This window comes from Apteryx mantelli, chromosome 1 (assembly GCF_036417845.1).
Source record: "Apteryx mantelli isolate bAptMan1 chromosome 1, bAptMan1.hap1, whole genome shotgun sequence".
In the NCBI taxonomy this organism is placed as follows: Eukaryota; Metazoa; Chordata; class Aves; order Apterygiformes; family Apterygidae; genus Apteryx; species Apteryx mantelli.
The window spans coordinates 208,408,784-208,436,467 of NC_089978.1; the positions used below are offsets into that span (position 1 = coordinate 208,408,784).

General features: G+C 38.6%; 1 protein-coding gene across 1 annotated transcript in view; it reads left to right on the plus strand.

The window, feature by feature from the left end:
* The window catches only part of RELN (reelin), a 306,076-nt gene that overhangs the window by 47,327 nt on the left and 231,065 nt on the right, over positions 1–27,684 (plus strand). The window contains exon 2 of the mRNA XM_067299475.1: positions 2,457–2,567. Within this exon, the coding sequence (XP_067155576.1) occupies positions 2,457–2,567 (111 nt within the window). The remainder of the gene's footprint in view (positions 1–2,456; positions 2,568–27,684) is intronic.

The window sequence follows — 27,684 nt, forward strand, 5'->3', positions numbered from 1 at the left end:
TTCCCAGAGGCTTAATGAGGGAGCCATACTGTGTTGGAAATTTTTCAACAATAAAAATTGACCTATTACATGCCCATGTAAAATGGGGGTTGACAATCATACAAATATGTCCAAAATCAAATACAGGCATTGTAAAATATCACTCCTTTCCCAGAGAGAGACTGGTCACCTGTTCACAGTAGGATTTTGCATTATATGCTATTCAATAAAGAGTAAGATGCTTCCCCACAGGGAAACAAAATGGTAGCAAAGTACTGGCCCAGTGCCCTTCTATCAATGCTTTTCACTGACTGCTTTTCCCAAGTCTTCAAAAATAATGCATAGGCATATTTTTCAACATATGTTTTGCCTTTTGTCAGTTTAGAAGCACAAAGGGAATAAAAGGTTCTGCATTATTCACCACTTCATCATCACACACAGGAAGAATTCATTGTTTGCTTGTTTGATTTTCTTTTTCCCTCCATAATACTTATTTTACTTTCTAAAAATTTAATCTCTTTTGCTGTTCTTTTAACACATCAGAAGTGGCCACTTCTTAAAAACTGAGCATATGACTCTGAACCTACTATCTGCATTCAGGGGAAGTGTCTGTTGTAAAACACTGAAATTTAGAGTTTTGGGAGCAGAGGAACTGGGTTCAGGAATTATCCCATCTACTATTGAATAATCAAAGAAAGGAAGATAATTAAATATAGACAGATGAAGGATAAATTAAATATAGTAAATATTGCTCCTCTGTTGAGGAGCCAACAAAATAAGCCACTCAATGTTTTGCATGTTCTTTGTATATTTAATAGTAAGCTTGAAGCAATATGTATCCCAGATTAACCACTGAATGACTGGGGATTAAAAAAAAATTGTTTCACTGCTGTATGTATAATCGCAAGTAAGTGTACTAGGATCTAGCAGTCCCTTGCTTCAGTGTCCCAGTCCATCGCTAGCTCATGATATATGAGCAGTATGGGGAAGTGGAGGGTGGTGTAAGGAGAGGCAGCAATTGCTGCCAAGCGCTGATCCTGTGTGTTAAGAGGGGAGAAAAGGATAAAGTCTAAAAGCAGAACCAGCATGGTAGCTAAGGTATTGATGTACCTCAGTGTACAAGGCTAGAAGTCATGAGGCTCTTCTTCAACATGGAGATCTTGTTGTGTGGATCCCTCTGCTGCAACACAGCTTACCTTTATTTAACTAAATATGGGTAAAGATTTACAATAAAACAATGTAGAAAAGGATGATAGGCAGAAAAATATAAGGGGAGAAAGAGAAGAAAAATTACCTCATTGTAAAGCTATCTAATTAATTTTTTTGTAAAATTTCCTAGTTCCAATTTTCAATTCAGAGGTACACAACCTAGTGTTAGAGAGAATGTAAAAAACATAAATATGAACAGGAGATTATTAAGAAACAAATAACATTGCTGTGGGATCAGAGAAGTCAAGCTGGGCATATAGGATATTGCATTTGTATCATAGGAAAAACCTATCACTTAATAATTCAGGTCTGTCCAAGATAGAGCCACTGAAGCTGATTATATGCATACAGTGATAATATCTGAAAGTTACCAAATAAAAATGTGAGAATTAGCGTTTACAAAAAAAGTTGCAAGCATTATCAGTTTTAGTAAAGAATACCTCTATTCCAGTGTTACCCATAAGTGTTATTTGGATGATAACTTTACTGATAATATTTAAGAATCTATTAAAAATACATTCATGAGTTATTTCAATGCACATAATCTGTAATGACTCAGGTTCCCATATAACTTAAATGTTCAATACTACAATGCATATAACAACTATATCTTAACACTCTGTTTAAACAACTATAACTTAACATTCTATTTAAATCCAGAAAGAGCAATACCGTAATCCTGGTTATTTCATTGCGGGTACTATATTCTAATGTCCTGACAATTACTTATGAGCCATATATCCAATGCTGCTTTTTACAAGCTCACTGTGCATCTATTTTACAGTGTAGCACAGTTTTGTGCTGCTAGCAAAGGAAGCCTCCCAAGCAGAGATGGACACAACTGTCCTTTTGGTGTTCATTTCAGATCCTGTTGTAATGCTCAATTTGTGTCTGGTTCCTGCTGCAGATGATTACTAGTACATGACTTATGATTCATTTAGGAATAGAAGCTGACTCAGACACCAGTAGCCAGTCGTTTACCTCTAAAATAGTCAATTTTCTTTAAGTAAACCCTGAGGAAGTTGTAAAAGTGCATACAGAAACTTGGTACACATAGCTTGAACACTGAATAAGATGTTTGGGAAAATTACATGGGAAAGCTAAGTTAAAGTCACTAAAGTGTCATAAGTACCAGGGGAAATCAGGCAAGTTTACTGTATGGAACACATAGCTGAGACCTAATTCAAGGGTAAGAGTATTTACAGAACTATACAGGATCTTAAATACTGCTTATAAATACTTACAGATATTTTATTCTCTCATTTCAGTGACTATATCAACAAGCACCTTCTTTGATGGCTTACTGGTAACTGGACTCTACACATCTACCAGTGTTCAGGCTTCCCAGAGTGTTGGTGGTTCCAGTGCTTTTGGCTTTGGTAAGTCCAATGTAGTTTACATTTGATCCTGCTCAGAATTCTGCAACCCAGAGTAATAAATATTTGGCTGTACAGAGCACATTAATAAGAACACAGTTACCTAAACAGGTTAGTTTAGACCAATTAATCAACAATACATGAAAGTTAGTGGGAGCCAGTGAGATAGGGCAGTGGTGGGTTTTGGACAGTTTTTATTTTTTCCTCCACTTTCCCCTTCTTTGGTCAGCCCTGGTACTGATGTACTGAATTATATGAATTTAGAGAGAGAGAAGTCTCAGCAGAGAAACTAATCAAAATAGCCATTTCTAAATGGTACAATATTCAGTATAAACTGAAGCATTAAGTTCAAAGCATCTAACTGTTCTTAGACTGAAAAACTGAATCCTTTGAGCTCAGTGTAAACCTACTTTCCAAAGCCTCTTAGCAGTAGTTTCTTTCTTACAACCGAAATGTTGGTTAATGCATTTTATATAGCCAATTATTTTCCACATAGGGAAAAATGGGATTTTAGTAAAAAGGTTGGGATGGTTTTTGCAAATTTAACATATACTTCACGTTCTACTGTTACATTCAATGATAGAAACTAGGCTAGTTGTACTAAGAACAATCACTTTTGGAAAATCTCTTCTAAATTTGTGTAATTTACCACTATACATTTTGCAGTTCATTATTTGTAATATTCTTTATGTTCTTACGAAAAATCTAAAAAAAAAATTAGTGAATTAGCATAGCAGAGAGATTATCATCTATACTGAAGGTACTGATGGATACAGTTTGCATGTTTTCATCTTCTACTTCCAAAATTTTACCTGCAGCTCTCAAAATTTGATCAAGATTTCTATCTGTGCATTTCTATTTTTTCATCTAACTACTGCCTCCAGTCTCCCACTTATCTGGACGATATCTTAGTGATATCAGTTACTTTGGAGGAACTTCAAGTGGCCCTTAGCAAACCAGGATAAATTTACAGAAATGAGTACAAAGTTGTATCTCTGATACAACTGTGGTGCATTTGCAATAACATGTTTAATAATTAATTAATAACTTATATATTTAATTTACTTAAATATGTATTTTTCCAGAAGAAGGAATACTGCTGTTTCGCCTTCCCCACAGTGTTCATTACAAGATGAGCAGGATCTGATAGAGTAAGAGAGAAGGAGAGCACTTATCTCTGAAATTTTTGGGATGGTCAACTTACAAACTATAATCTTGCAATAAAATAGGTGCTTGTGTCTTGTCATTAGGGAGATCTTGATTCTTTACTGAAAACTCATCAAGCAAGGTATATATCATGTTTAATCACATCTAAATAATTTAAGAATGAAGATTAAGTAAAATATTTAAGAACCTAGATAGTTTTGTGCATTTACAAAAATATGTATATATTTTTTCCTACATTTCTATCTTTGTTCATAGAAAGGGACTGTTATAGTGGGTATCTCAGTGTGTCAGATATTGAAGGAAAAAAAGACAGGGCCTTTTTTAATCTGACAACATTTTGTGTTATTTTAACCATTCAGTTGTTGGTAAGATAATCAACAACCAGACTGGTTAAATGTGCATTCTATGCACCAAAAGAAAATCCAAGCCTACAGGCTGGAAAAGTATTAAAGCTGAAGATATGCAAAAACGGTCACGCATAGTTAGAACTACTTCATTTTGTTTGTCAATACGAGTTCTGAAACATAATGCCTGAGGGAGGTCTACTGTTCAATTATGGATATTCCTTTATCCATTTCAGGGAAAATCTATTTCCATCCATGACCTTTCTTCTGATCTTTATGCAGGCACACTGTAGAGTCAGTTGTGTTACAATTGTTAGTTATGCAGCATTTTAGATAAAAATCTCATTTTGCTGTTTGTCTTTGCTAGCTCCTAAACTTGCATATATATTGAAGAAAACTATCAGACTGAGTCTAAAGAGCTGATGCTCTAGTGCTCTGTCTTTGAAGTCACAGTAGAAGGTAAATACTGAAGAAAAAACGGCAACAGCTTGTAGATTTAGGGTTATGTGAATGTTCAATCCATGATGCACTGAGGGCTCCCAGGGCTGGAACTACGTAAACTTGTTCTTTCTCCCCTCTTCAGTGAGAGGTGAGAAGGTTGACCTCTTCCAAAAAGCATTTAGCATGTGGATGATCTGCTCTTAAAAATTAACAGTGTTTAAAAATCTACAGCCTCCAGGAGAAAGAGAGTAGTCTCCACAATATTTAATACACTGTTTAATATAATAATAGGTGGGAATGCCATTACTTTGTTTTCTGAAGAAAACACAAAGCGCTTTCTCAGGTAAGCCTGGATCCATTTGTTTTATCATCGTTTCTAATTAGCAAGGCAGCAGCTTTTCCTTTCCATTGAGTAAACATGATGTTCAGCTTGGGTTTAGCTCACTCTAAATTAACTTTTTTAAAATGTTGAAGACTATGTAAGATTCAGAGACCTCCATTTGAAGACTTAAGTGACTTGTCATAGAGTAGACAGGGGGCCAAAGCTGGGCCTTTAAAAATCTGGAGATAGGAATATTCTGAAATTGGGTTGATAGCAGTTGCTTACAGAGCAGGGAAGAATGATTTTTCTCCCTTGCAAGTATTACCACTGAAGTGCTCTTGTCTGTGTTACACAGGAGGTCACACTAGATTATCATAATCTTCCAGTCTGTCTTGACTCTATGAAGTCTTCCCAACATACACGAATCTGCCTTTTGTACCGTAAGTTACTATATTGTGGCTACAATTATCTTTTAATTACCTAATTTAGGAAGCCACTTGATGAAGGCACAATCATTGTCAGTTATCTTAGTTGGTTCACCACATCAGGAGCCTTTAAAGAAAGAAGATAAAATATGTTAACGCTAACAAATTTAATTCTTAGGATTATGTTTTCTTTGGGATTTTTTGGTATATATTGCGTAGCCAAATAAATAAAGTGCTTGTGGTTTCCTCTGTGGGATTATACTAACGTGAAACTTGCTGAAATATTTATTTGGGAAGCCTTTTAACTCCTAATGGCGCTAGGGAAAAATGAGTAAGCTTTGTCGGATAAAACTTAATAGTGGTCTTAAGTATTCATTTTTTGTCCCAAGCTGAACCTTTGTTTGGGTTCAGAAAACAGTAAAACTAATTTTGTAAAGCTAAAACTAGAACTGGGATAATACATAAATGTTTATTTGAAACCTCACTAGCCAAGCTGTGAGCATGAGCTCTGAGTTACAGAAATGAACCTTAAATCTAGCTTTTAAACATAGTGTTTCTTTTTTTAGTAAGATCCCTTGATACGACGGATATGCTAAATTGCATCTTTCCGTTATTGTTTCTACTCTTATTTCCCAGTCAGTCTGGCGTGGGTCTGGGGCTCGGTTACGCTTTCCTTCAGCTTTGTGCTCCAGCTTTGTTCCCACTCTTCATCTTCCCCTTTCTCACCTCCGCTGCCGTCGGTCCGCCCCAGCATCAGTCCCACCCCGCTCCACTTCCTGTGGTGTCCCCCCGTCCCCGGGTCGCCCTCCCTTTGCCTGCTCTTGGTGCGGGGAGCCCGGGCGATGTTCAGCCGCTCTCTGGGCGCGGGGTGGCCGTCGGCACTCCCAGGCTGCCCTCCCGCACGGCCGCCGTCTCCGACGGTCGGGTAGGGCTCTCACTGCTTGCGGTCTTCCAAGAACGTAAGATAAAGTGGGAGAGCAGGGCTAGGAAGCTGCAGATCTGGTGGCGGGGTTCGACAGGAGCGACGGCTCGCAAACGGGATTAAGGCTCACTGGGTTTGGCAGGTGGTGGGACTACCGTCCTGCACCTCGGGATAAGTACGAGAACACCGTGAAACTTCTCCAAAGCCTTATGCACTCGGCATCAAGGTCACAATGCCATTTCTGCAATTTCCACCGTTAAAGGAGAAGATTAGAGCGTAATCCCTCCGCAGCGATGAGGAGCCCTGCGTGCCGAGAGCCTGCACGTGTCTCGTTGCGTGAAATGGTCCCGCGCGGCGGGCTGGAGCCAAGCGCGCGTGCTGGGCCACGCACGTCAAAGGCCGCCTTTGACCTGCGAGTCACACCGAATCGCTCCCGTCCGCGTTCTTCCCAGCGCGACCCAGCGCCCTGGTAGATTTTCATGTCATGAGCATATGACAAGTTATTTAAATTTTGAGTTTGGTCTAATTAGTTTCTTTCTTGTTTGCAAACTGCGGTGAAAGCTGTAGGCCTTTATAGTTCAGCAAAAATATATCTCATTTTATGTAAAACTGTTATTAATTACCAGCATGTTTACATTTTAATAAGTCCAGAATAAACAAGTTATTTTAGGATAATATTTGTATATACATTAATCTTTTAACCTTAAATTAAAAGATCCTTTTAAAAGTACATAGGCTCTATTGTTTCCAGTATAGAAAGAGGATTCAAAGCTCTCATTACACTGGAAATTGTTGCCGCAGGCCTAATTCAGTAATAGAAAATCTTTTGGCTTATTTTCTGTAAAGGTTTACACAACTTTAAACTTATTGTCTTTTAAAACAGATGTCTCCTTTCTGCGGCAAGGTCCTAAACTGCTGGCAAATTTTAGGTTTTGTTTAATTCTGTAAGCTACTTTATAAGAACCTTTGAGAGTTATCTGGAAACATTTTAATATCTGAACAGGGGAATCGCATCTGCTAGAAAGCAGTAAAATAGAATATGAAAGATACTCTTTTAAAAGATCATCTTGCAGTCTTTTCTCTTGCAGTTCATTGCTTCCATGCTATGAAGGTTCTCATATTCCGGAGGGGAGCCTCCGGAGACGCTGAGCCAGTGGTGCGCCGTGCCCCTGCGCCAGCGAGGGGCTGCGAGCACTGCCGAGCCTTCTCTGGCTTGGGTTTGGCATCAGTTTATGCGCAAACGCCGATGGTTCTGGGGCAATGTTTTGCTTTTGAATGTTGCCAGATAAAGGAAAACATCCCCCACTAACATTGTAAGGAGGTGGAAAAAAAGCCAACTGTTGGATTTTGCTTTTCAGGCGAGCTGATGAAATTGTTCCCTGCTGCTCAGCCTTTGCCCCTCCGTACTTGTTCACAGCTTTAAAAATTAAGGAATGATCTCTAAATGCCAGCTTTTAAGAAAAAAAGTTTTCGACTGTGTCCATAAGACTGCTCTTGAAGTGCAGTTTTGTTACTAACTGAAATTGCTGTAGAGCCCTGCTTCACTCTGTGACAAGCCAAATGGGCTGCAGGACCCTCCCTTCACACCGGAGATATTTGCCAGAAACCAAACAGATGGTAAACTAGGAAGAAATGACCCTCAGCATCCTCATTAGAACAGTTGGGGAAGTTTTAATAGGCCCCCATTTGCCTTGTGCTGTATCTAATACCCTTTGAACTGCCACTTTTTTTTGTTGTTTGTTACAAGTCAGCTACTGCCATGTATATTTTAATAGGGATTATCAAATACAATTTGCCCAGAAGATGTACTGGCCCTCCACTGTTAATTAGCAAAGTTTAAATAATCACTGAGTTCTGGAATAATTGGAAAGAAACGCTGTTTCTCCTGCCAATGTATAATTACTAATTAACAGGAAGATAAAATATCTGTATAGAGGTCATATCTTGGAGAATTTGTTAACAGTCAATTAAATGGTGAATTGGTGCCAAACTGATATTGGTCAAGAAAGTTTACACATGAGTTTAGTTTTAAGATACATCCCCCTATAAGTAGTCTGTAACAAAATCGTGATGACCATAAAACTTTCAAAGTTTGTGTGTCATGACATTTAATTTCCATTAAAGTGTACTTATGGCTAGAAGTTGACCTTTCTACATAAAGTGCTTGACTGTCATGTATGGTGTGCATTACAGAAACAATTTCAATTTTATAGCTGAGTATGTTTTCTTTTTCGTGGCAGAGGTGATAATTGCCCATGCTTACCTGTTGAGGAAAGGAGGACTGTGTCCTTAAGTATTCCACTTACTAAGAAAAAAAATTCCCCAAATGGAAATGTCTGGGGCAGACAGCAATACCCAGAGGGTGGAGGAACCGGCTTGCTAGAGAGAGCCTACACAGAAAATACTTATGTTGGCCTAATAGGAGTCTACTTTGGCCCAGTCCCACCTTAAACACCTTCACCCCCTTCTGCAGGTCACCTTAGGGAAGAGCAGGGCAGGGTGGCCCCGTTTCTGCTCGGCCGACGAGCTCTGTGGCAGGAGAAGTCGGCGGCGGGCTGGGACAGGGACGGCGTGGGGACAGTCCTCTTCCCGCCTCCCGGGCCCTCTTTGCCCTGACCCCCGCCACGGCAGCAGCGACGCAGCCCTGGTTCTGGGGCATCAACACCTGGTTTTGCCTGCTATGCAGGGAAGCCCCCAGTTACACTACAAGTGTTTTTTATTATTTCTTTTATAAAGCATTAAAAGCTCCTATTAGCAGTGGTGTGGTCAAGGATGAAAAGGAGAATGAACCTACATAAAAGTGTGGCACGCGTGATGTTGCTTGTATTGGTTAGCTTTGCGTAGCGAGTGCGGGAGAGAGGTTAACACCACCAGCAGCGCTTAGTGCTTTGCATATGAAACGATAGGTGGTCACCGCAGTGGAGACAGAGGAGGATATTTTACAGTGTGGCAGCGCTCGTAAAGGGGCCCCCAGAGTTTTTAAACAAGAAAATGCCTTTAGAGGCAGTTTTATATAGCTAAAAACAGAGTGCTAATTGATGTGTTGGGGCCAGCTCTGGTCCAATTTAGTAGGTGCATTTATTCAGTAGTGATGCTCTTCTAGTTCTTATATACATTTGTTTTTCTCCATTGGGATGGCCAGAAAATGGTATGGTGAAAACTTAGAGCATCATTGAATTTTAATGTGATCTTTTTTACTGCATTTTAATTTATAATAAAATGCATATAGTAAAAAACTAAAGTAAAAGTTTGTGAAGGGACCACATCAGTTTTTTCACTGTTTCATATCCCTGAGAAGATTTTGGTCCCAATAAGGTATGGAATTCATTAGAAATATATTAAGAGATTAAAATATTTATTGTGACAGCTTGCTGAATTTTATCTAACAGCTATCAAAAGTAGTAAGTAATCCTATTCTAAGTGTGCAAGACTGTAGATCATTTTAATAGTCTAAAATAACAGACTATATTTATATATATAAAATAAACATCTTTATATTTTTTATTTATATATATATATATATACACACACACACACACACACACACACGCACACACATATACATGCATACATTTTTGTTCCTGGCAAACTAAATCATTCACACTCCTTTTTTCATCCTAGTTTCAAGTACCATGTTTCATTGCTGCACTCTGAATGCCGTAAGTCAGCACATCCCTAATTTTTATTTTTGTAAAAAACAGGTTCAGTGGGAGGTTGTAGCGTTATCTCCATTTTACCAGCACTAAATTAAAAACAGTGATTAAGATTGAAAGTATGCGGTGAGTTTGGTATCCGCTTTAAGCTGACTACAATCTGATTTTTGGAGATACTCAACACTGCATAGCGATTCGTATGTTGAAAGCTCCTGTTAATTACAGTGTTGGTTGAAAGGACTCAGCACTTCCACATATCAGCCCCTACATATCGCGCTTTCGTTAAAAAACTGACAAAAAAAACAGCTGGAAGAAAAGGAAATGGGGGCAGCCAGACTTGGAATTGGTCTGGCCATTTTTTGCATAGAAGTTAGCAGTTAAAATACTCATGGAGTTTGTGGAGGCCTTGAACTGCCTGCTCTTATACCCCAGGACACAGCTAAGGGAATAGCAAGACATTGCGGAGAGAGAGAGTGATCTAGCTTTTCAGCTAATTCTCCATGATGTTTTCTGTGCTTGGGGAAATTTGTGGAAGTTTGCTGAGCTGCTTGTTTTCATTGAAATCTTACTTTAAAATCCATCTTTGCTATGTTGATAGGTGAATCACTCCTATTTGGCGTTGATTAGAGAAATGTCAGTGTATGACTCAATTCTTTTATTATTATTATTTTATTTTCTCACTGTAACATTTGTCTTATTTGTTCACCAGTTAATTAGAGCGTGATCTCTAAAGAGAGGGCATTGTTCTTTATTATTCTATCCAGACACACTGGCACAATAAAACCCGATCTTTAACTGTTCGTGACTTGTTATAATATGGATAATAGTACATAAAAGTCAAGGAAAAACAAATTAGCCTTCATTGACTGCAGCAGCAATAACAAAATACATTGCCCTCTAAAAGACGTTGTCTTTATGCTTTGAGAGCCCCATTCAGATGGATTGACAGGCTGAAGTTGAAATAGCATGGTAGTTCTTAGTAACAGAGAAGTATCTTGATAAAGTGGGGAAAAAAGGCCGTCATCTAGAAGTTTAGGGCCATCTTAAAATTGCTTTGTGTGTGTGTATGCCTCAAGAATATATTAAGCAAATGTTCCCATGGCTGCATGAACCTCACACTGCTAATGCGCCTGCCTGCGTCGGTTCTTGTCCCGTGCTCGTTTCTGCAATCACAACTGTCCCATGTTGCTGGAATCAGTCAGAGCCCCCTCTTCATAACTTTCCTGTTTTGCCAGGCCTATTATTTTCCTGGCATTTTGTGTTTATCAGAATGCGATCACATATTCAAGCTGAAATTACTGGGCTCTTGGACTTCATCAATTAAGATGCATTGAAGCCTCTTGCAAATTTGAAATAATATTGGGAAACGGTTATTATTGTAATTTGAAGACAAGTTTGTAAACTAATTTCTGGCGCATAACAACAAACAAATGTTGAGATCAGACTGCTTTCCCCATATCTGCCAATTTGTGAGTATTCGTAGTCAGAGAGAAGGAGGGATTATGCCTCTGCGTGGGCACACGGTCACAGTCACAGTTTGTGCCACACCAAAGACAGGTGTTTCCTAAATACATTGTGTGCCTGAGGCTACAAAATTTGAGACTATGCAGATGTGTGAAAATTAGGAAACTACTCAAAAGCATTTGTTCATATGTGAGCATCACCTCTCAAGGGTGATGTCCTCAAGCCACTCCTAAAGTGGGTCCAATCCAGTCCTCCTTGCTACAAAATTTCCAGGCTAAGACTGTGAAGAAAAAGTGCATCAGATGAAGTCTTTATGCCTTGGGATAGGCCAGTTCCTTGTTTCTGCTAAGTTGGATTTTATTACTGAATAAAATCTGTTATTCCAGGGTGATGATATCAATCCAGGTATGTCCTTGCACCTTACTTTATCAAGTTCTTGAAAGAGAAGGAGAAAGAATGATGATTTTTTAATTATTTTAATTAAATATACTTGTGTTCATGTTTTTATTAGTTTATCTATCTGATTTTAATTATTTTTGATGAACTACAGGACTCCTGTTTGTGAGGACAGTGAGTTTTGCTCATGGAAAGAAAGAAAACATTCCATATAATTTAAAGCTATAATTTCAAGATATTAAAATACATATAAAATAGGAACTGATTAAGTATCAAATGAATCAATGTACTATAATCTTTGTCTCATTTCAACCCTTATGTAAAACAATGCAATTATTAAAATCAAAGGCAGTTTTTAACCAAGCACATGTCTTTTCATAAACCCAAGCCTGAGCTGGTCAAATGCTTGAAGGAAGCAAACCTTCAGGAGAAATCCAGGTGATACAGGAAGTATGTTATCAAATCTCATTGCAGGAAAGTAAAATGCTTCACTGCTGTGTTAGTGAGAATGGTTTTTCAGATAACATCAAGTTACGTATCTGAATGTTGAAAGACCTCATGGTGTTTTGGGAAGACATAGCATTGGTCAAAGTGCCATAGCTGAATTCTAGTTTCGATAGTTTTATTTAAATAACTTTTTGATATTTCCTCATAGCAGTTCTAATGGCAGAATGGCTACCAAATTGCTGCTTAAAGCTCCATTGGCTGGTAATCAATACATGGTTCTTGTGTATAAAGTAAAATTTTTAGTGCTTCCATGGCAAGAATTTTCTGTAATTGTAAGCCATTAATAATAACACTTATGGCAAACAGTGAAAAATATAATTACATTTTCTATGACCATACTGCTTTGGCAGCATTACAGGAAGTGCTGAAACATTTTACACAGCAGTTTATTAAACAAGTCAATATTTTGCTCTTCTAACACTCTGAGATTTGTTGTATGTCTGTTCTGAATAAAGAACTGACACAAATGTATTGTGACATTACAGTCATACTCCAGTCATATGGCATCACGGTCACCTTGACGTTCTCTGACATGCTGCAAAGATGATGTAACTATTAGAAGACTGAATCAATAAATACTGACAGTATTAGCTGCTAGGATGAACATACAAGCATTAATGAAGTCTAGGTGAAAAATTCTTGAAGAACGATTTTATTCTGAAGGTCTTAATTTTTAGAAAGGTTAATTTTTAATTTTGATATGAATAGTAAATTTGTTGAAATTATTCCACCTGCTTGCTCAGCACTCATACATTGAAGTTATTATCTCTGTAAATGAAACCTTACTATCTTTAGATTTCACAATACTGGTCTTGATTGAGATTCCTCCTTGTCAACTGCCTACTTAAATTTATCACTGAACATGTAAGAAGTAATATCACAGGCACTAGTGACCAACCAGTAGTCATAACTCACTTATACAGACAGCTTTGTGATAACCTTTGCTTAAGAAGGGCAAAGGTGTAATGAACTCCTTAAAAAAATCTTCAGTAATATTGTGTCAGGGTTCAGCCAAAATAAACCAGGATGTACTACATAGAGGAAAACTGCTTTAGCTGCAGTTTTGCCCGAGACTATCAAAAAGGTGTACAATAGGTGTACTGAAGTTTGGCTGAAGATTTAGCTTGAATATGAAATTCAGATTTGCTTTTAATAATTCTACTTATCGAATATCATATAAGTGTGATAATCTAAAGTACTTTTTGCTTAGTATGGGACTACTCTTTATTTACTCTCTGCTGATATACTCTAACTGAGCAGTCTGTGCTGTATTATACAAGACTCAAGAACTGTTATGGCTTTTATCATGAGAAATATTTCTAGAGAATTTAGTTATTCTGTTTTTTACATTTTTAAACCCAGGAATTGTTAGTACTTTTGTCCATATTTCACACCCAGCTGGACTCCTCAGCTAATTTCTGAGGATCTCTTTATTAAGTACTTCATTTTTTGCTGTGTATAATGTGGAGACTTGGGTGACTGGCTGGAAGCTGAGGCACTCATAGAGCAGAAGTGCCTCCAAGTGCCCAGTTTTCCAAGGACTGACACTGAAACGCAAAGTACTTTTGAGGACCTAACGTTCTGACGCTAGCTGCTATTTATCCAGAGGAAATTTGAAAGACAGCTGTCACAGTCACTTATGACACCAGGGCTGTGGCAAGAAGCTGAGCTAGTCACCCTGGGCTTCCTGTCTGCTCTGGGGAGAGAAACAAGCACTTTTGAGACATAGTTCATCTTAACCCTGAAGTAGCCATCTAAAGTAGGTGGATGACTTGTTCTCCAAAACTGCTTATTTCTTGCCACCGGTTTTAGTAGGACCTAAGGTGACTAGCTCAGCTGTGGACTCTAGAAATCCAAAGTTAGGTGAGAAGAAACTACCTTTATTACTGTGTATTATTGGCAAATGCAAATACTGGCAAAAAGAAAAAAAAAAAAAAAAGACACCAGAAATCCCTAAAAGTTTTATGTCACAGCTACTTCATCATTTGGCAGAACAATCTAAGAAACATATAAAGCATAGGGAATGCAAACACGGCCAAGAAAACTATAGAGTATTATAATATGGCATCAGTGATATTATTCATTCTTAGACTAGCTGTGGGGCAATTTTGTGGAAAAAAGCTAATCTGAAGGGAGGTGTAGATGCACTTGGTAGGGAGGATAGAAGATGCACAAGATGCAAACTGTTCTTAACAATGGCAAATAGAGAAGCGTCTTAGCAAGCTGATTAACTAGGAAAATGATGGGGTTAAACTGGACAGTTTCCGAAGCTTCTTAAATTTGCAGTTACATAGATATGCTCAGGTTAGAAGTTATAATCACATGGAATACATGGAAAAAAAGATAGCTAAGTTCAGTGAACTCAGTATGGAAAAAAAGTTAGCTAGGTTCAGTGAACTCATAGGGATGGAACAGATTAGCTCATAAAAATTGATGGACTTCATAAAATAGAACATTTTATTACATCAGTTTTCAATTTAATAACATAAGAAGCATTTGATATTTAAGAAAATAAAATGATTGGTGTGTTCCTCAGAAAATTAACTTTTAAGATTTTAACTATCATAGTAAGAGATGCATACAATTTGTCAGAAGGGGACAATAGTCTAGAGGGAAAAAACTCTCCTTCAAGTAGGTTATAAGTACTCTAAAAATTTAATGCAGACAGGGAGGTCACTGGCATAGAGTCTTTGGCCTGTAAAAGAGGACCTCCTTTCTAGCAAATTTATTTCAGTTAATATCTAAAGCATAAATTTACAAACCAGCCAGAAGAAATGGGCTATGCTGTTTGTCCTGTAAGTAAAATGATCACAAAAGTCTATCTCCCCAGTAAGACCCTTTCCCATTCCTTCCCCAAAGATGACCTAAATTCAGCTGGCTGATTTTCCTCTTTCTTGACTTTTCGTGTGACTGACCTTTATAACATCAATGTTTTTTAGTAAAATATGGAGACTGATATTGTACAATTATGAAACATGACTTTGGGAATTTTGGTATAGCTTCACCTTAAAGAAATTAACTTGAGTATAGAGAAATCATTCAAGCGCAGATTTTTAAATTTGAAAAGGAAATCTTGAATTCTGTTGTCTGAGACAAACTATTGCCAAAGAAAATTTTCAGGCTTATATGAATGATTCATCTCTTCCCTTCTTTCACTGTCTTTAAGAAGGTGAATACTGCCTTATTACACTCCTAAGCAAAAAAAGTCACTGCAAAAAGTTTTAAAGATGCCGGCTGGGACAGGATTTGCATTCACACATCTCAGCGTAGGCATAGCCTGGCCTCCAGCGACTGCCAGCAGAGGACATGAGACTCCAGCGGGTCTTGTGTCCAGTCCGTCCATCACTGGATGTCTTGAGCATCTCAGGTGACTTTAGACGTCATTGTGTGATTGATGCAGCCCATGAAGTTTAGGGAATTACTTGGTGCCCTAACGCAGACAGGTACATTTGGTTAGTTAACTCCCTGGCTCCGTGGGCTGGGTTGACTCAGCTTACGCTGGCTGTCATGGATCTGAGATGCCTCTCTCACGTCCTGGTGCATCTAGATCATCTCAGGCTGGAGCCGAATGCCACCCCGGCTGTTCTTATTCAGAGACTTGTCAGAGTGCTCTCTGGTTTTGGTAATGAACAGCTTCATAGTTCAGAGTCGGAAATAGCTGAAGTGCAGCTGCAGTTTCCTTTAAGCATAGCTTAAAAATTACAGGTAGTTACTTTTTCTTTAATAAGTAAATGAATTTACTAAGTGAAATTCTATTTAATGTCACCTTGCTGGTACATGATAAGAAACAGGAGGAAAGGTTACTGCTAACAGAAATTGCTTTTGTATTGGCCATGGAATTCACGCTATTGCAAACCCTCTGAAGTGCTTTCTCAAAAGCCGATGTCGAAGAGTTTCACCAGTACAAGTGGCTTTTCATGCGTCGTTTTATTGACTCACATTTTATGGTTTCCCATGTGTATTTAAAGGCTGAATTCCAGTCCCTAGTGAGAGACTCAAAAAGCATTTAATTTTGAAGTGAACTCATTTGCAATTTCCAGCTGAGACATCTCCTGATCAGTTATAAGAGCGTCCAGGTTCTTGAGTCCTACCTATTGTAATTTTGTGACACTCTTTTATTTTAAGCCTTTTGTGCTTATTAAATCCTTTATATTCCCTTATTAATGAATAAAATGAAATACAAATAGCTTTAAAAAAACAATATTTATTATTTAAAAAGCTCCACCAACATATCAAAACATCCATTAAAAACTCATTCAGCTAATGCTCACTTTCATAAATCAGTCTAACACAGATAACAAAAGGTTCTGCTTTATTTTCATCATCTGTTTTAATTGACAAAAATTTTTCTCCTAGTTTTGCTAGTAAGAAAATGTGCACTATTTGCTCTATTTGTCACAAAATAAAGCCTCTTGAATGCAGGTAGTTGCATCGGATAAAATATAATCTCTGAACTGATAAAAATGGTATATTATCAGCTGGATATTTTCAGGGGAAATAATCATAAGCACAGTTTTATGCATTCTACAAGCCACGTGAACAAAAGTAAGAATAGCTACTGTGTTTTGCAAATATCTAATAATAATTCTAAACACAGAACTTGCAATTTAACATTAAATACTAGTCCATTTTATTGACAGTTTGTTTCTTGAGGGATTTTTTTTTAATTTATAGGTCTGTTACAGTTTTCAGAATAACAAAGTGAGAAACTATCCATCTAATTAGAAGAGCCATGACATTCAAGAAGGCAAAAATGGATGGCATAGAAAGTTGTAAGTAGTTCAGAGATTTTTCTAATTATGGGAAAATAGCTTAGGGTCTTCATAAGGAGATTTTGTATTTTTTGTGCCCTGAGGACAAATAATAAATCTTGAGCATTTCAGGAAGCCAATATAATGAAATGACCTTTTTTAAAAAATTAAGATTTTGGGAAGAAAATGTATGATCATACTGAAACTGTATTGCTACTGAAGTAAAGCACTGCATCACCATTTTCTATGCAACAAGAAAGGTACATATATTTAATCAAGTCAGACAACATTTAGTTGAAATATTATTAATAAATGCTAACTTGTCTTTTTGTGACTGAAGCAATGGTTCATATTCCCATGAAGTACAAGAAAAAGAGTAAATATTCTTTTGGTTTCCAGGTAATTCTTATTTTTGGCAGCCTGCTCTAAATACTGCATATTTGTATATGATCTAACCCTGACATTTTCTGTTCAGGGTTTTCTGGAATTTGAACTTTATTTTGAAGCAAATAAATAAATAATTAGTGCAAGCTTCTAAATGTGTATTTCTGACATTAACAGAGAGCCTGAAAACTGTACTGGTTTTAAGAAGTTACTGTTTTCTCTCCTTAGAGAGGAGAGAAGTTAGTAAGATACTGACTTCAGGGCTCGATCACAATTTGAGTTTGATCTGTGTTTCAGCAGTCCATGCAGTTTTGAGGTGATTGTCCCCATCTGATCTACGTTTCTTGCATCTCTGGTGAGATATCGCAGGCCAGGGGAGTTTTGGGAAGAGTGTCAGGACAAGTTGGCAGTGCCAGGCAGCCAAGACCATGCGGGAGCCCGCCCGTCAGGAGGTGCGAGAAGGCTGTCCGTGCCCGTCTGGATGCCTGACCCCCGTGGTGCTGGGGAACCGCCCCCAGGAGGCGACCCTTCCATTTGGCTCTGGTCCCCTGATGTAGCAGGGACCACGACAATGATGCTATAGCTTGAACATCTGTAGATTTAAGCTCTGTCTTCAGGCTGGTTAGAGTCTTTTTATCTCTGAAATTCCTATCGAAAAATTGTTTCAAAGCCTCGTTTGTCTCCTGATTAAAAAGGATCTAATTTACAGTAAATTTATTCATGTCCAGTTCATACTCTTTGTTTTTATACCATGACTGTCCTTTAGCTTAAACAGCTCCTATACAACCCTGTTATATTTAGGAATAGCAGTCATCTTCTCTCTACACAAGACAAGCTTTTTCTGCCTTCTTTTATGACATATTTTACATTCTTCTCATCATCCTCGTAGTCCTTCTCTGCAGCTGCTCCAGCCTAAGTTAATCTTTTTTGAACACAAGCGTTCATAATTACGCACCATAATTGAAGTGATGTCTTAGCAATGCTTTACCAGTGCCATACCCTTAATACTCCTCCCATCACTTCTAGAAATAATTTAGCTGATACATTCTAAGACAGTGTTTGCCTTTCTTTCACATTGGTAGCTCTTTGTCATGCTGTGATTGACTGATGTACATTGGGCTTTCTCCTCCTCTGTCATTTCCAGCTTATGGTTGAAACTATCATTGTTACTATCTAAAGTACCTGAACTTACACTTTCTACAAGAGGCAATGAATCCTCTTTATATACTTTTTTTCAGTGGTAAATCACACTCTCTGTTTAAAAAAGGAGCATAATTTATAATTTTAGTATGGCTGGTTCAGCTTCCAGGGAATGGTTCTTGCCATGCCTTATCCGAAGGTTCTTTATTAGGTGATGTTTTCTTTCTCTCTCCTGAAATCAAATCACTTCTAAATTTTGAGAAATAAATTATAAACAATAGAGATTGAGTACCTTAAGTTTTTTAGAATCTTTTTCATGTCTAAGTGAAAGGTAGAACGTATATTAGCTTTTCTCCAGTCTGTAGCAATTTTCAGCTTTCTTCAAAAAATGTGAACACCAGCAATAAAACTCTTATATCTCTCACTTCCTTGTTCCTACAGATTTGTAGGGATTTGTTTTGTTTTGTTTTGCATTGTTTTTAAGGTAGGCTCTGTTTATCAAGGATTCACACTCTGTTTTCCAGATTATATTCCATATGAGTATCCTGACCTCAGGTTTTGGTACCACTTGGCCAGTGTTTGTATCATCCAGAAAACGTTGCTGTTGGTGATTTCAGATCTGCTTCCAGGTTGCTGATGAAAATACTGACTAATAGTGATACTATTAGTACTATTTAATGGTGATTCATGAGTTGCAGCTGGCTTAAGTAATTCAAGTGCATAATGCCATAAAAGTATGCTTTGATATCATATTGGGCTATTTCTCAAAATAAGGATATTGTGTTTTAAATAAAGTGTCTCAGAAAAGGCTAAAAGTGATCTTCAGAAACTATTTGAACAGGAGGTGACAACTAAAATCAAGAGTTTTGGCATATGCTAGACAGAAAGCATTATCTCAGTGAAAACAGATTATATCATTTTCCTGCTCTGCTAATTAACAATGGGGAAAAGTAGTTATTATATGAAGTTCAGGCAGTTCAACAAGAATTCACTTGATAAATACATGCAGAAAAATGCCTCTGTTAGTCAAATACTGTATTCCTCGGAGATCCCATTAAAAATTTTATCAAAGTTTAATTGCAACATATACCAGTTACGTTTAGATGAGTTCTCTAGTGAGGATTGTAATTTGAGAGATAGTTGAAGAAATGGGTTGAAGGGGTGGGTTGTGGAGCAGATCAGGATGGGGGTATTCCAGATTTACAGAATGTGCGAAGCCAGTAGTGTTGGAAGAAAGGAATGGTGGAAAGGTGGTGAGGGGTGGAGGTTTGCTGAAGCAAAGAGAAAGGAGAAGTAGAGAGATGAGAACAGAGGAATTAACAGAGATGAAGCTGTACAAGTCAAAAAGTGTATCTGCTTCTTCCTGTGAAAATTTAATCCAAGAACTCAAATGCTGGGTTTTAGGGAGTTAGTATGAATAGTCTGGACAAAATGCATGAATGCTCATGTCTCTGCCTTCAGTTTAGTGTCAATACAGGAATTCCAGGAATGTGCTAGAATATGTGACATAACTGCATTTTTAAATTTGATACAACATAATCCATGGTGCTCTTTCAGGAAGGAGTGAAGAATGGTATGTTCCTTTTGGGAGCAGTTATAGGGAAGAATCACATCACCACGTCATAGCTCAGCAAAGCTCCATGGACAAAATATAAGCCTCAAAACAGAGGTTTTGCAATTCCTTCTTAGATCACGTGACCAGAGAAAGGCTTTTCTTGAGGAAATCTCAGCTAGGCAGAATTCTCAAAAACTCTAAAATAAGATTTTCTGTGATTTGTTGGATTTTAAGACGTTTTATACACAAAATTTTGTACTATTTGTTAACAACAGTAGGTCAAGGAAGGAAGCTGTGATCAAACCTGTATATCCTGTAGTAACGATCTAGTTCTAACAGGTAAAGATATCTTATACTGTCCCAGCGTATTCTTTTTCCATATAAGACGACCTATACTGATATGAAGCACACATATGCCACTACTGTACTTGTAGAGCTGTACTTATTTAACTGTTTTTCTTGTCCAAATGCTCCAAGACATTTCAGGTTCAGGTCTGAATACAGCTGAGCATACATGCATGCATGATCTTACATTTTTAAATGAATATTGCATCATATTAAAAAGATCCACCTCAGCAACAAAGATTTGCACAACAAATTTGTGGGGAACGTTGAAGATTATTTTCAGCTTTCCTATAGTAATATAGCATTGTTTGTAAGCTGTTGGTGGAAAAAGTAAATATAGGAGTGGTATTATGTTTGTTATATCACTGGGACAAAGAAAAACCTTGATGATTTCAAATTTATTTTCAGTCAGATCCAAGGAAACTGAAAAAGAAATTTGGTGGCTTCACTGACTTATTGGATTCATTTTGATCCAAGTTTCTTGGTAAAGTGCAGTAAGTTGTTTCTGTCTCGGCGGTTTCAGTCAATGTCATTCATATTATTTGTTATTAAAACTGTGGCTGACCACAGTGATCGTGGCTCATTGCAGTTTCCATCACAAGACTTGTGGAATGGTTACTCACCACGTGGCAAGCCACAGCTTTGTTGGTTTTCACTGTTGTAGACCAACCTTTGTTAATTAATGACAGTGTCTCAGTCTGCTGCTTCTGGGACTTAGTCAGATGTCAGACTTAGTCAGACATTTAATTGTAATAGCTGTCAGTCCTTCCCTGATACCAGTTACCTTCAGAATTTCAAAGTACCCCACGCAGAGCTCCAAATATAATCTGCCCCTCCCTACTTCTCCATGATTTTTGTGATGCCTCTTCAGTTTCACCTTTTTTCACTGTCCTCATGTTCTTCTCCAAACAGTCTTTCAATAACTCATACATTTTTATACTTTAAAAAGTAAATTAAATTAATGAAAGAGCTTTCCCTAAGAGTATGATTGTCTTAAAACAACCCACACAAGTTGCGCATCTTTGAAAACTGCCATTTGCACGAGATCAGGAGGACTAGTTATAGAAAGATTTAAAGTCTCTGAATACCTCATCTGTGGTGAATGTGCGGACTGGGAATTTCTATTGGCTCATTGACTCCTTAACAAGAATCTTTTTTTGATAGTAAGTGCAAACAAAATGTGCAAAAAGATGTGGCAAAAAGAAAACAGTTGTACTGTGGGGCTAGTTAAGGGGAATCAGAACCTCTTTTCACTGCATACATTAATTTTATGTGCTCTATAATCCTGGTTATTAAAAAATGATTAAAACTTTTGTGCAACTGAATTGGACACAAGTTATAGATTGCCTTCTGCAGAGCCCATCACAGGCACCTATAATGTTTATAAAAGGAACATAATCATTTATTGTATGAGGACTGGTTCATTAAGCACCTAGTATTTAGCTTGAAGTGATCTGGATCATTCCCATGGAATTTATCAGGGGCTAACTGCTCAAGTATTTAATCAGTTTTTAAAAAATTTTTACAACTCTATATATTATCAGTAGCTGATCTAGGTAGCTGAAAGGTAATTTGGAGTGTGAGCCTAAATATTCAGAGGAATGATTTCAACATAGCCAAACTTAATAATAGGATAGTCATTTTAATTCAAATAAATGGGGAGAAGTTGCTGGTATGGATTTGACAGATTTGGCTTTGGTTCATACAGTGTGTGGGATCTCTGTGTTTGCATGTGATTGAATGCTTTATTTCTTTCAGTTTACTATTTTAGAAATCTCAGAAAATTCATCATTTAAGAAAGATCAAGGAGGAGAGACATTCAAAAGTTAGAAAATATATTGCATGCTTTTGTATGTAATTATTCTTTCTCTACGACTCTCAAAATACATTTTGATCTTAGATGTAATTTGCAAAGAGCAATCTGTACTCTGTACTACATTGCACAGTGCTGTGTAAGTGATAATGACCTGCACGTATCTCTAAAAATATCCTGTATACATGTATATGCAGAGTACTGGCAGCCTTTGAGCTTTGGCATATTGCCAGTGCAACCTGCAGTTCTAGTTGTGCATTGGTGGTATTTCAAAATATTTATATGAAAAATAGAAACAAAACTAATTCTGGCAATGATTTCAAAGTGGAGTATGGTGAATCACTGAGATAAAATGCAAAATAAAGACTAGACAGTGTTCTAGGTGTGTACCATATCAAATTCATTACAGCCCCAATTATCAATCAAAAATGTTTCACCATGAAAATGTTACAGCATAGATTCTTTGGAAGACACGAAGAGCTGAACATTACATTTAGTGTTGATATTATGTGATCTCAAAGTGATGGACCACCTACCTCCATGCGAATGGGTGAAACCAGCCAGATGAGAAAAAATCCCTATGCTTTTATAACAGAGGATATAAATTACAAAGTGCCATTTTTACTAAACTTTGCAAAACTACCTGATTAGTCTTCCATGGTTAGTGTATATCAACTCAACCATTGGTGCTTTCCTAGTTTTTCTGACTTTTCTGAAATAACTGCTGGTAATTAATAGGGATGTATGAATAATGATTTTAGTTTCAGAATTGCTTACCAAATTGAAAATTTTTTTGAAAGGTGTGTTTTTGTACTGAACTGGTATTTTATGGTTTTTTTTCACTTTATAAGTTTCATTCAACCCAAGAACTGTTACCTTTCTTCCGGCTGAAAGAAAGGCAGCTTCATCCCTTGCTACACTCACTGTTTTGCTAAACTCTCTATCCCCTTCCTAGATAAGGTCTCAGCGCCTAAACCAGTCACCAAGAGTACAGGGGATTAAGTTCATTTTTTTCCTCCATTTGAGGATATTCAAATTTACCTCTTTCACTGATCAGAAGAGTATCTTAAGTATTGGAAAAAGGTATAGCATGCTTTTTCTTGAGCAGATTGCTCTACTTTGAATTAGTGGTTAAAAATTAGTCAGTGAAGCGAGTGAATCACTTTGTCTCACCCGCAGCGCGGAAAGCCATTCTCACTCCCTGCTCCATGTCTCAGTGACTGTTTTGAAGTACTTTACACAAACAGGTCTGAAACAAAGCTGTGAAATACCCTTCAGCATGTGTTAGGCACTCACTGGAGAACTGAGAAAGGTCAGACGCACTTGGCACCCTGTGCAGGGATTTGGAGCATCTCACTGGTAAATGTCCAAGTTGGCCAGTAGGAGGTACTCTGAGGTGGGTACCTGCATTTTCTCTCCTGGATGGGCATCTCTCTGGGAAGTGGGACATGTGGGATATCCCTGGGTGCTCTGAGTCTTTGCTTACCTGTAGACACTGAGCAGCTTTCTCAGGAGGGCACTGTGCTGCTTGCTGCAGCCTCACTCCAGAACAGTCCTGCCTAGATTGGGATACATTCATATGAAATTAGGATTGAATCTATCCAGGCAGCACATTTTATTCAATATGATCTCCTTCTTCAGTGATGGCTGGCCACCACAACATAGGAGAACAGTAATATACAGTATATACAGTAATATTACAGGTTTTAGGTGCCCCCAAATTTTTCCAGTCAAAACCATCTGGCATGTTTGCACATCAGTTGTTAGCTCCCCAGTCTATTCAGATTTAGCAAGTATACTATTTACCAAAAATAGCTTCTCGATTATATAATTTTAGTTTTGCTATCGTTGTGAACACAATCCAGAAGAACTAATTCCATTCAAAAATTCATTGTTACTTTCCACAGCCACTGTTCACCACAGAAAAATCTGTGTATTAGAATAGAGAACAACATGTATGTGCGAAGAAGGGCTAATACTTGTGAAAACTGATATTACAGTATGAGAAAGCATTACAACTACAAAGCATCTGGAAGTCCTAGCGAGAAAACATCTTAATTGCATACATGGCAGGGCTCAGATTAATGTAAATTAAAAAGCATCCTCATTTTCTGAACTGCTAATCTGCCTTGGAAAAAAAAATGTGGACAAGAGACCTAGAGATTGAGAGTCAAATTTTTCCTTTTGTTACACCCTTTCCTATTGATTTTGTTATGGTGCAAAAGAATAATAAAGGGAGGAACTTCACCAGAGGACTGCAGCTCCTTGGCATATTTTTCTTGGTAAGTGTAGATTAGCAGGTCGAAAAGCACAGCCGCGTTTTGATCTTCGTATTTTTAGCCTTCACTTTATATGCTAATGGCACTGCTGCTCCCTAGTATGTCCCTTGTGTGTTTGTTACTTTGACTTACTGTATTTTTTAAACCCTTTTTAAAATTGCAATAAAATCTTGCAACATTTATCCTCCTACAGTCACAGCTGGGTTGGTTTGTTTGAAGAGGCAGGCTTTCAGCTTAGTGTTCATTCATGGACCTGAATTAAGCTTTAAGTTTAAATTCAATCGTCTGGTTCGAAGACCCACAAAAGCAGAAGCATTTAGGTTGCTCAGCTCCCACTGAAGCCCCTGGATGTCACACACAAATAGCTCTGAGCCCAAAAGTTTTTCCTGCTTCTGTCATGTGTCTTGAAATGCAACTCAGACCTCTTAGAGGTGGTGGTGTTCTTTAGTCCTCTTGTCGCCATAGCATCGGCTAAAGCTTTCTTCTTTCCAGCAAAGCTATGAGCTGGTTTGGAAAATACATAGCCAAGGCCCCCTGCCCCCTTCTTTGTCATTATTTGTGTAGCAGACCTACCTTTCACACGCAGGGCAGGATTAGCTGCTATCACGGCAGCATTGACCAGTCTTCAGAGGTGAATATAGTTTGCTGGTTTAAAATTTCTTTCCTTCAGTGCTTTGCAACTAATTTTAAAATATATCTTGACTCACATTATGCTTAAGAATGGCTGCACTGGTAACCCAGCTTCCTGATCAGCAGCGAGCCATAGCTAACCCACAGTCTCAGAGCAAACGAGGACCAGTGAAAGGGAAATCTGAGCAAAAAATAGGCTTTTTGTTGGTCAAGGGGAGCTGTTGGGCTGCGGTGGATGGCTCTAACAAGGACGTTCCTCAGATCCACCTTGGTTCCCACCACTCGGCCCAGCAGCACCAGGGCAGATTTGCCTTCGGCACTGGCCAGCCCCTGGTGCACGTGGCCTCCCGTGCAGCTGACAGCAGCTCACAAAATAACCTACCGCCACACCAAGGCAGCGGTGCTGCGCGGGATGTGCTGGCGTGCCAGCAGGAGCGATTCCAGCGTCCTCCCAGCCGGGCCAGCCCATGCAGGCATGCTGCCTGCCCAGGTGGGATAACCCTGCAACTGGGTGAGCTGAAAAGTAGCACTCTGAAGATCGTATTTTAAGATAGGCATGCTGCCTGCCCAGGTGGGATAACCCTGCAACTGGGTGAGCCGAAAAGTAGCACTCTGAAGATTGTATTTTAAGATCCTATATCGAACATGAAATGACTCAAGAAGATTAGCTTCTAAGAGTTAGTCATAAAGTGCTCTTTTGAGGGCAAAGACTTCAATAACAACAGTCTTTCCACAAAATCTCTGTTTACGTTGACTGACAGTTTACAAGAAGGTTGCTGTTCTGGGTAGCTTTCTTCTATTTGCCTTTCTCACATGTGAGCTGGAATTGCTCTTGCGTAGTTGGGATTGATAATATTCTGTCTAGAAGAAGTAAATTTCAGGCAGAGGAGTGAAATGCAGAATTACTTCTCTGCTTTCTTGCTACTCCTAACTGACAGTATGAGTTGTCAGATAGAAATAAAAGTGCAGTGTTACAATCTTCTGTCTGTAGTATGTCTTAATACATGCCATATGGCTGAGGGGCATTGCACCAGATAGATATGTGATTTTTTTCTCACTAGAGTTAAAAATAGTAATATGGAAGTGAATGAGTACTCATTTGCTCTCCCTCTGTGCTTGCTGGCTGTGATTATTCTTGCCTGGTTTGGTGTGTGAACTTTTGTGTTTAGATTTGTTTCCTAAAAGTTTTGCTGCTGTTCTTGTTAGTCTGCTAATTGCATTCTGAGGAGTTTTCTTCTTAATGGGTAACATTCTGCTTTCAGTGGGCAGACATTCAAACTGATTGGCATACCACTCCCCTTTAGTAACCTACTTAATTAAATACTCTCAACATTATAGTGCATTTTTGATTAGTGAGAGAGATGTAGTGTAAAGTTATAGAGTGTGATCTTTCCAGTTTTAAAGTACAACAGGAGGCTAAGTAGACTATTGGCATTTCACAAGGGAAAGAGAACAGCAATTGCCAGATTCTGCAGGAACTGCCTTCCAGTTTTCTGTTTTGGCTTGCAATCATCATAGAAAAATATATTAAAGATGCATAAAGAGTTAAAGGAACTGTTTGGGTGTTCTTAGATAAGGAGAATTTTTTTTTCACTGGTAAAAATACCACAGATGTCAGCAAATTGTAGCTGGTACTTCTGCTTTGGTGATGAAAGAAAGTGTGAGAAATATGTAGTAGGAAAACACTTTGATTCTTAAACTCCAAAATTCAACTCCGTTCCAGCTGAGTATCAAAACTGCCACCTCTGCCTTGGCAACAAATGGAGCTGATAGACCCTGTTTGCCCTGGTGTACCTCCACGGGTGACAGAAAGGTGACCCTGGGCACCCGAGCCAGCACTCGGGTGTTACAACCCTGCCATGTCCCTGCAGCAGGTCACTGCTGCGCTGGCGGCTCGGCGCGGGTCTCAGCCTGCTCTCAAAGCCACGCTTGGTGCTGCCTCAAGGCTCCCACCTGCCTCCCATCCATGCTCTTTATACACGGACAGGCGTTTGAGTGCGCATATATTGGCATGCTTGTGCTTTAGCCCGCCCCAGTTCTTACTCATCCCTTCTAGGCGGGTACAGAGCACACCCAGGATCAGTTCTGCCTAACGTAGTGTGGATGCTTCAAGCATAGTGTGCAGCGCAGGCAAAAGCGAGTCACTGGGCTCAGCATGCTTCGTCCGCTCTTAGCTTCCCGGGATAGATCCAGCCAGTGCAGCCGTGGCTGCGTTCCCGTGGCTGTTTTTACCACTGACGTTGCACTGTGGTACGTTACAGCTCTCCCTGTTTAAGTCTAACCAAGGCACAGAAGTCATTCGCCCCGCCGCTTTCAGGTATTTTGCACGCAGAGTGGCAGTAGATCAAATTAAACTCACTTCCTGGCTTTCCATCCCAGAATATCGCCAGCTTGGAGAGGACAGCCTGCTGGCTGCTTTGAAGGCGTGCAAGCTGTCTGAGCCCTCCCGAGGTCCCTCCACCCCAGAGCGTGTTGCTGGGTGACCACGCACTCTAGCAAGCCCAAGACAAACCCTCTTCTCAAAGTTGCAGACTTAAGGGACGTTGTTTTGGTGCTGCAAAATGTGAAGAATATGGAAAAGA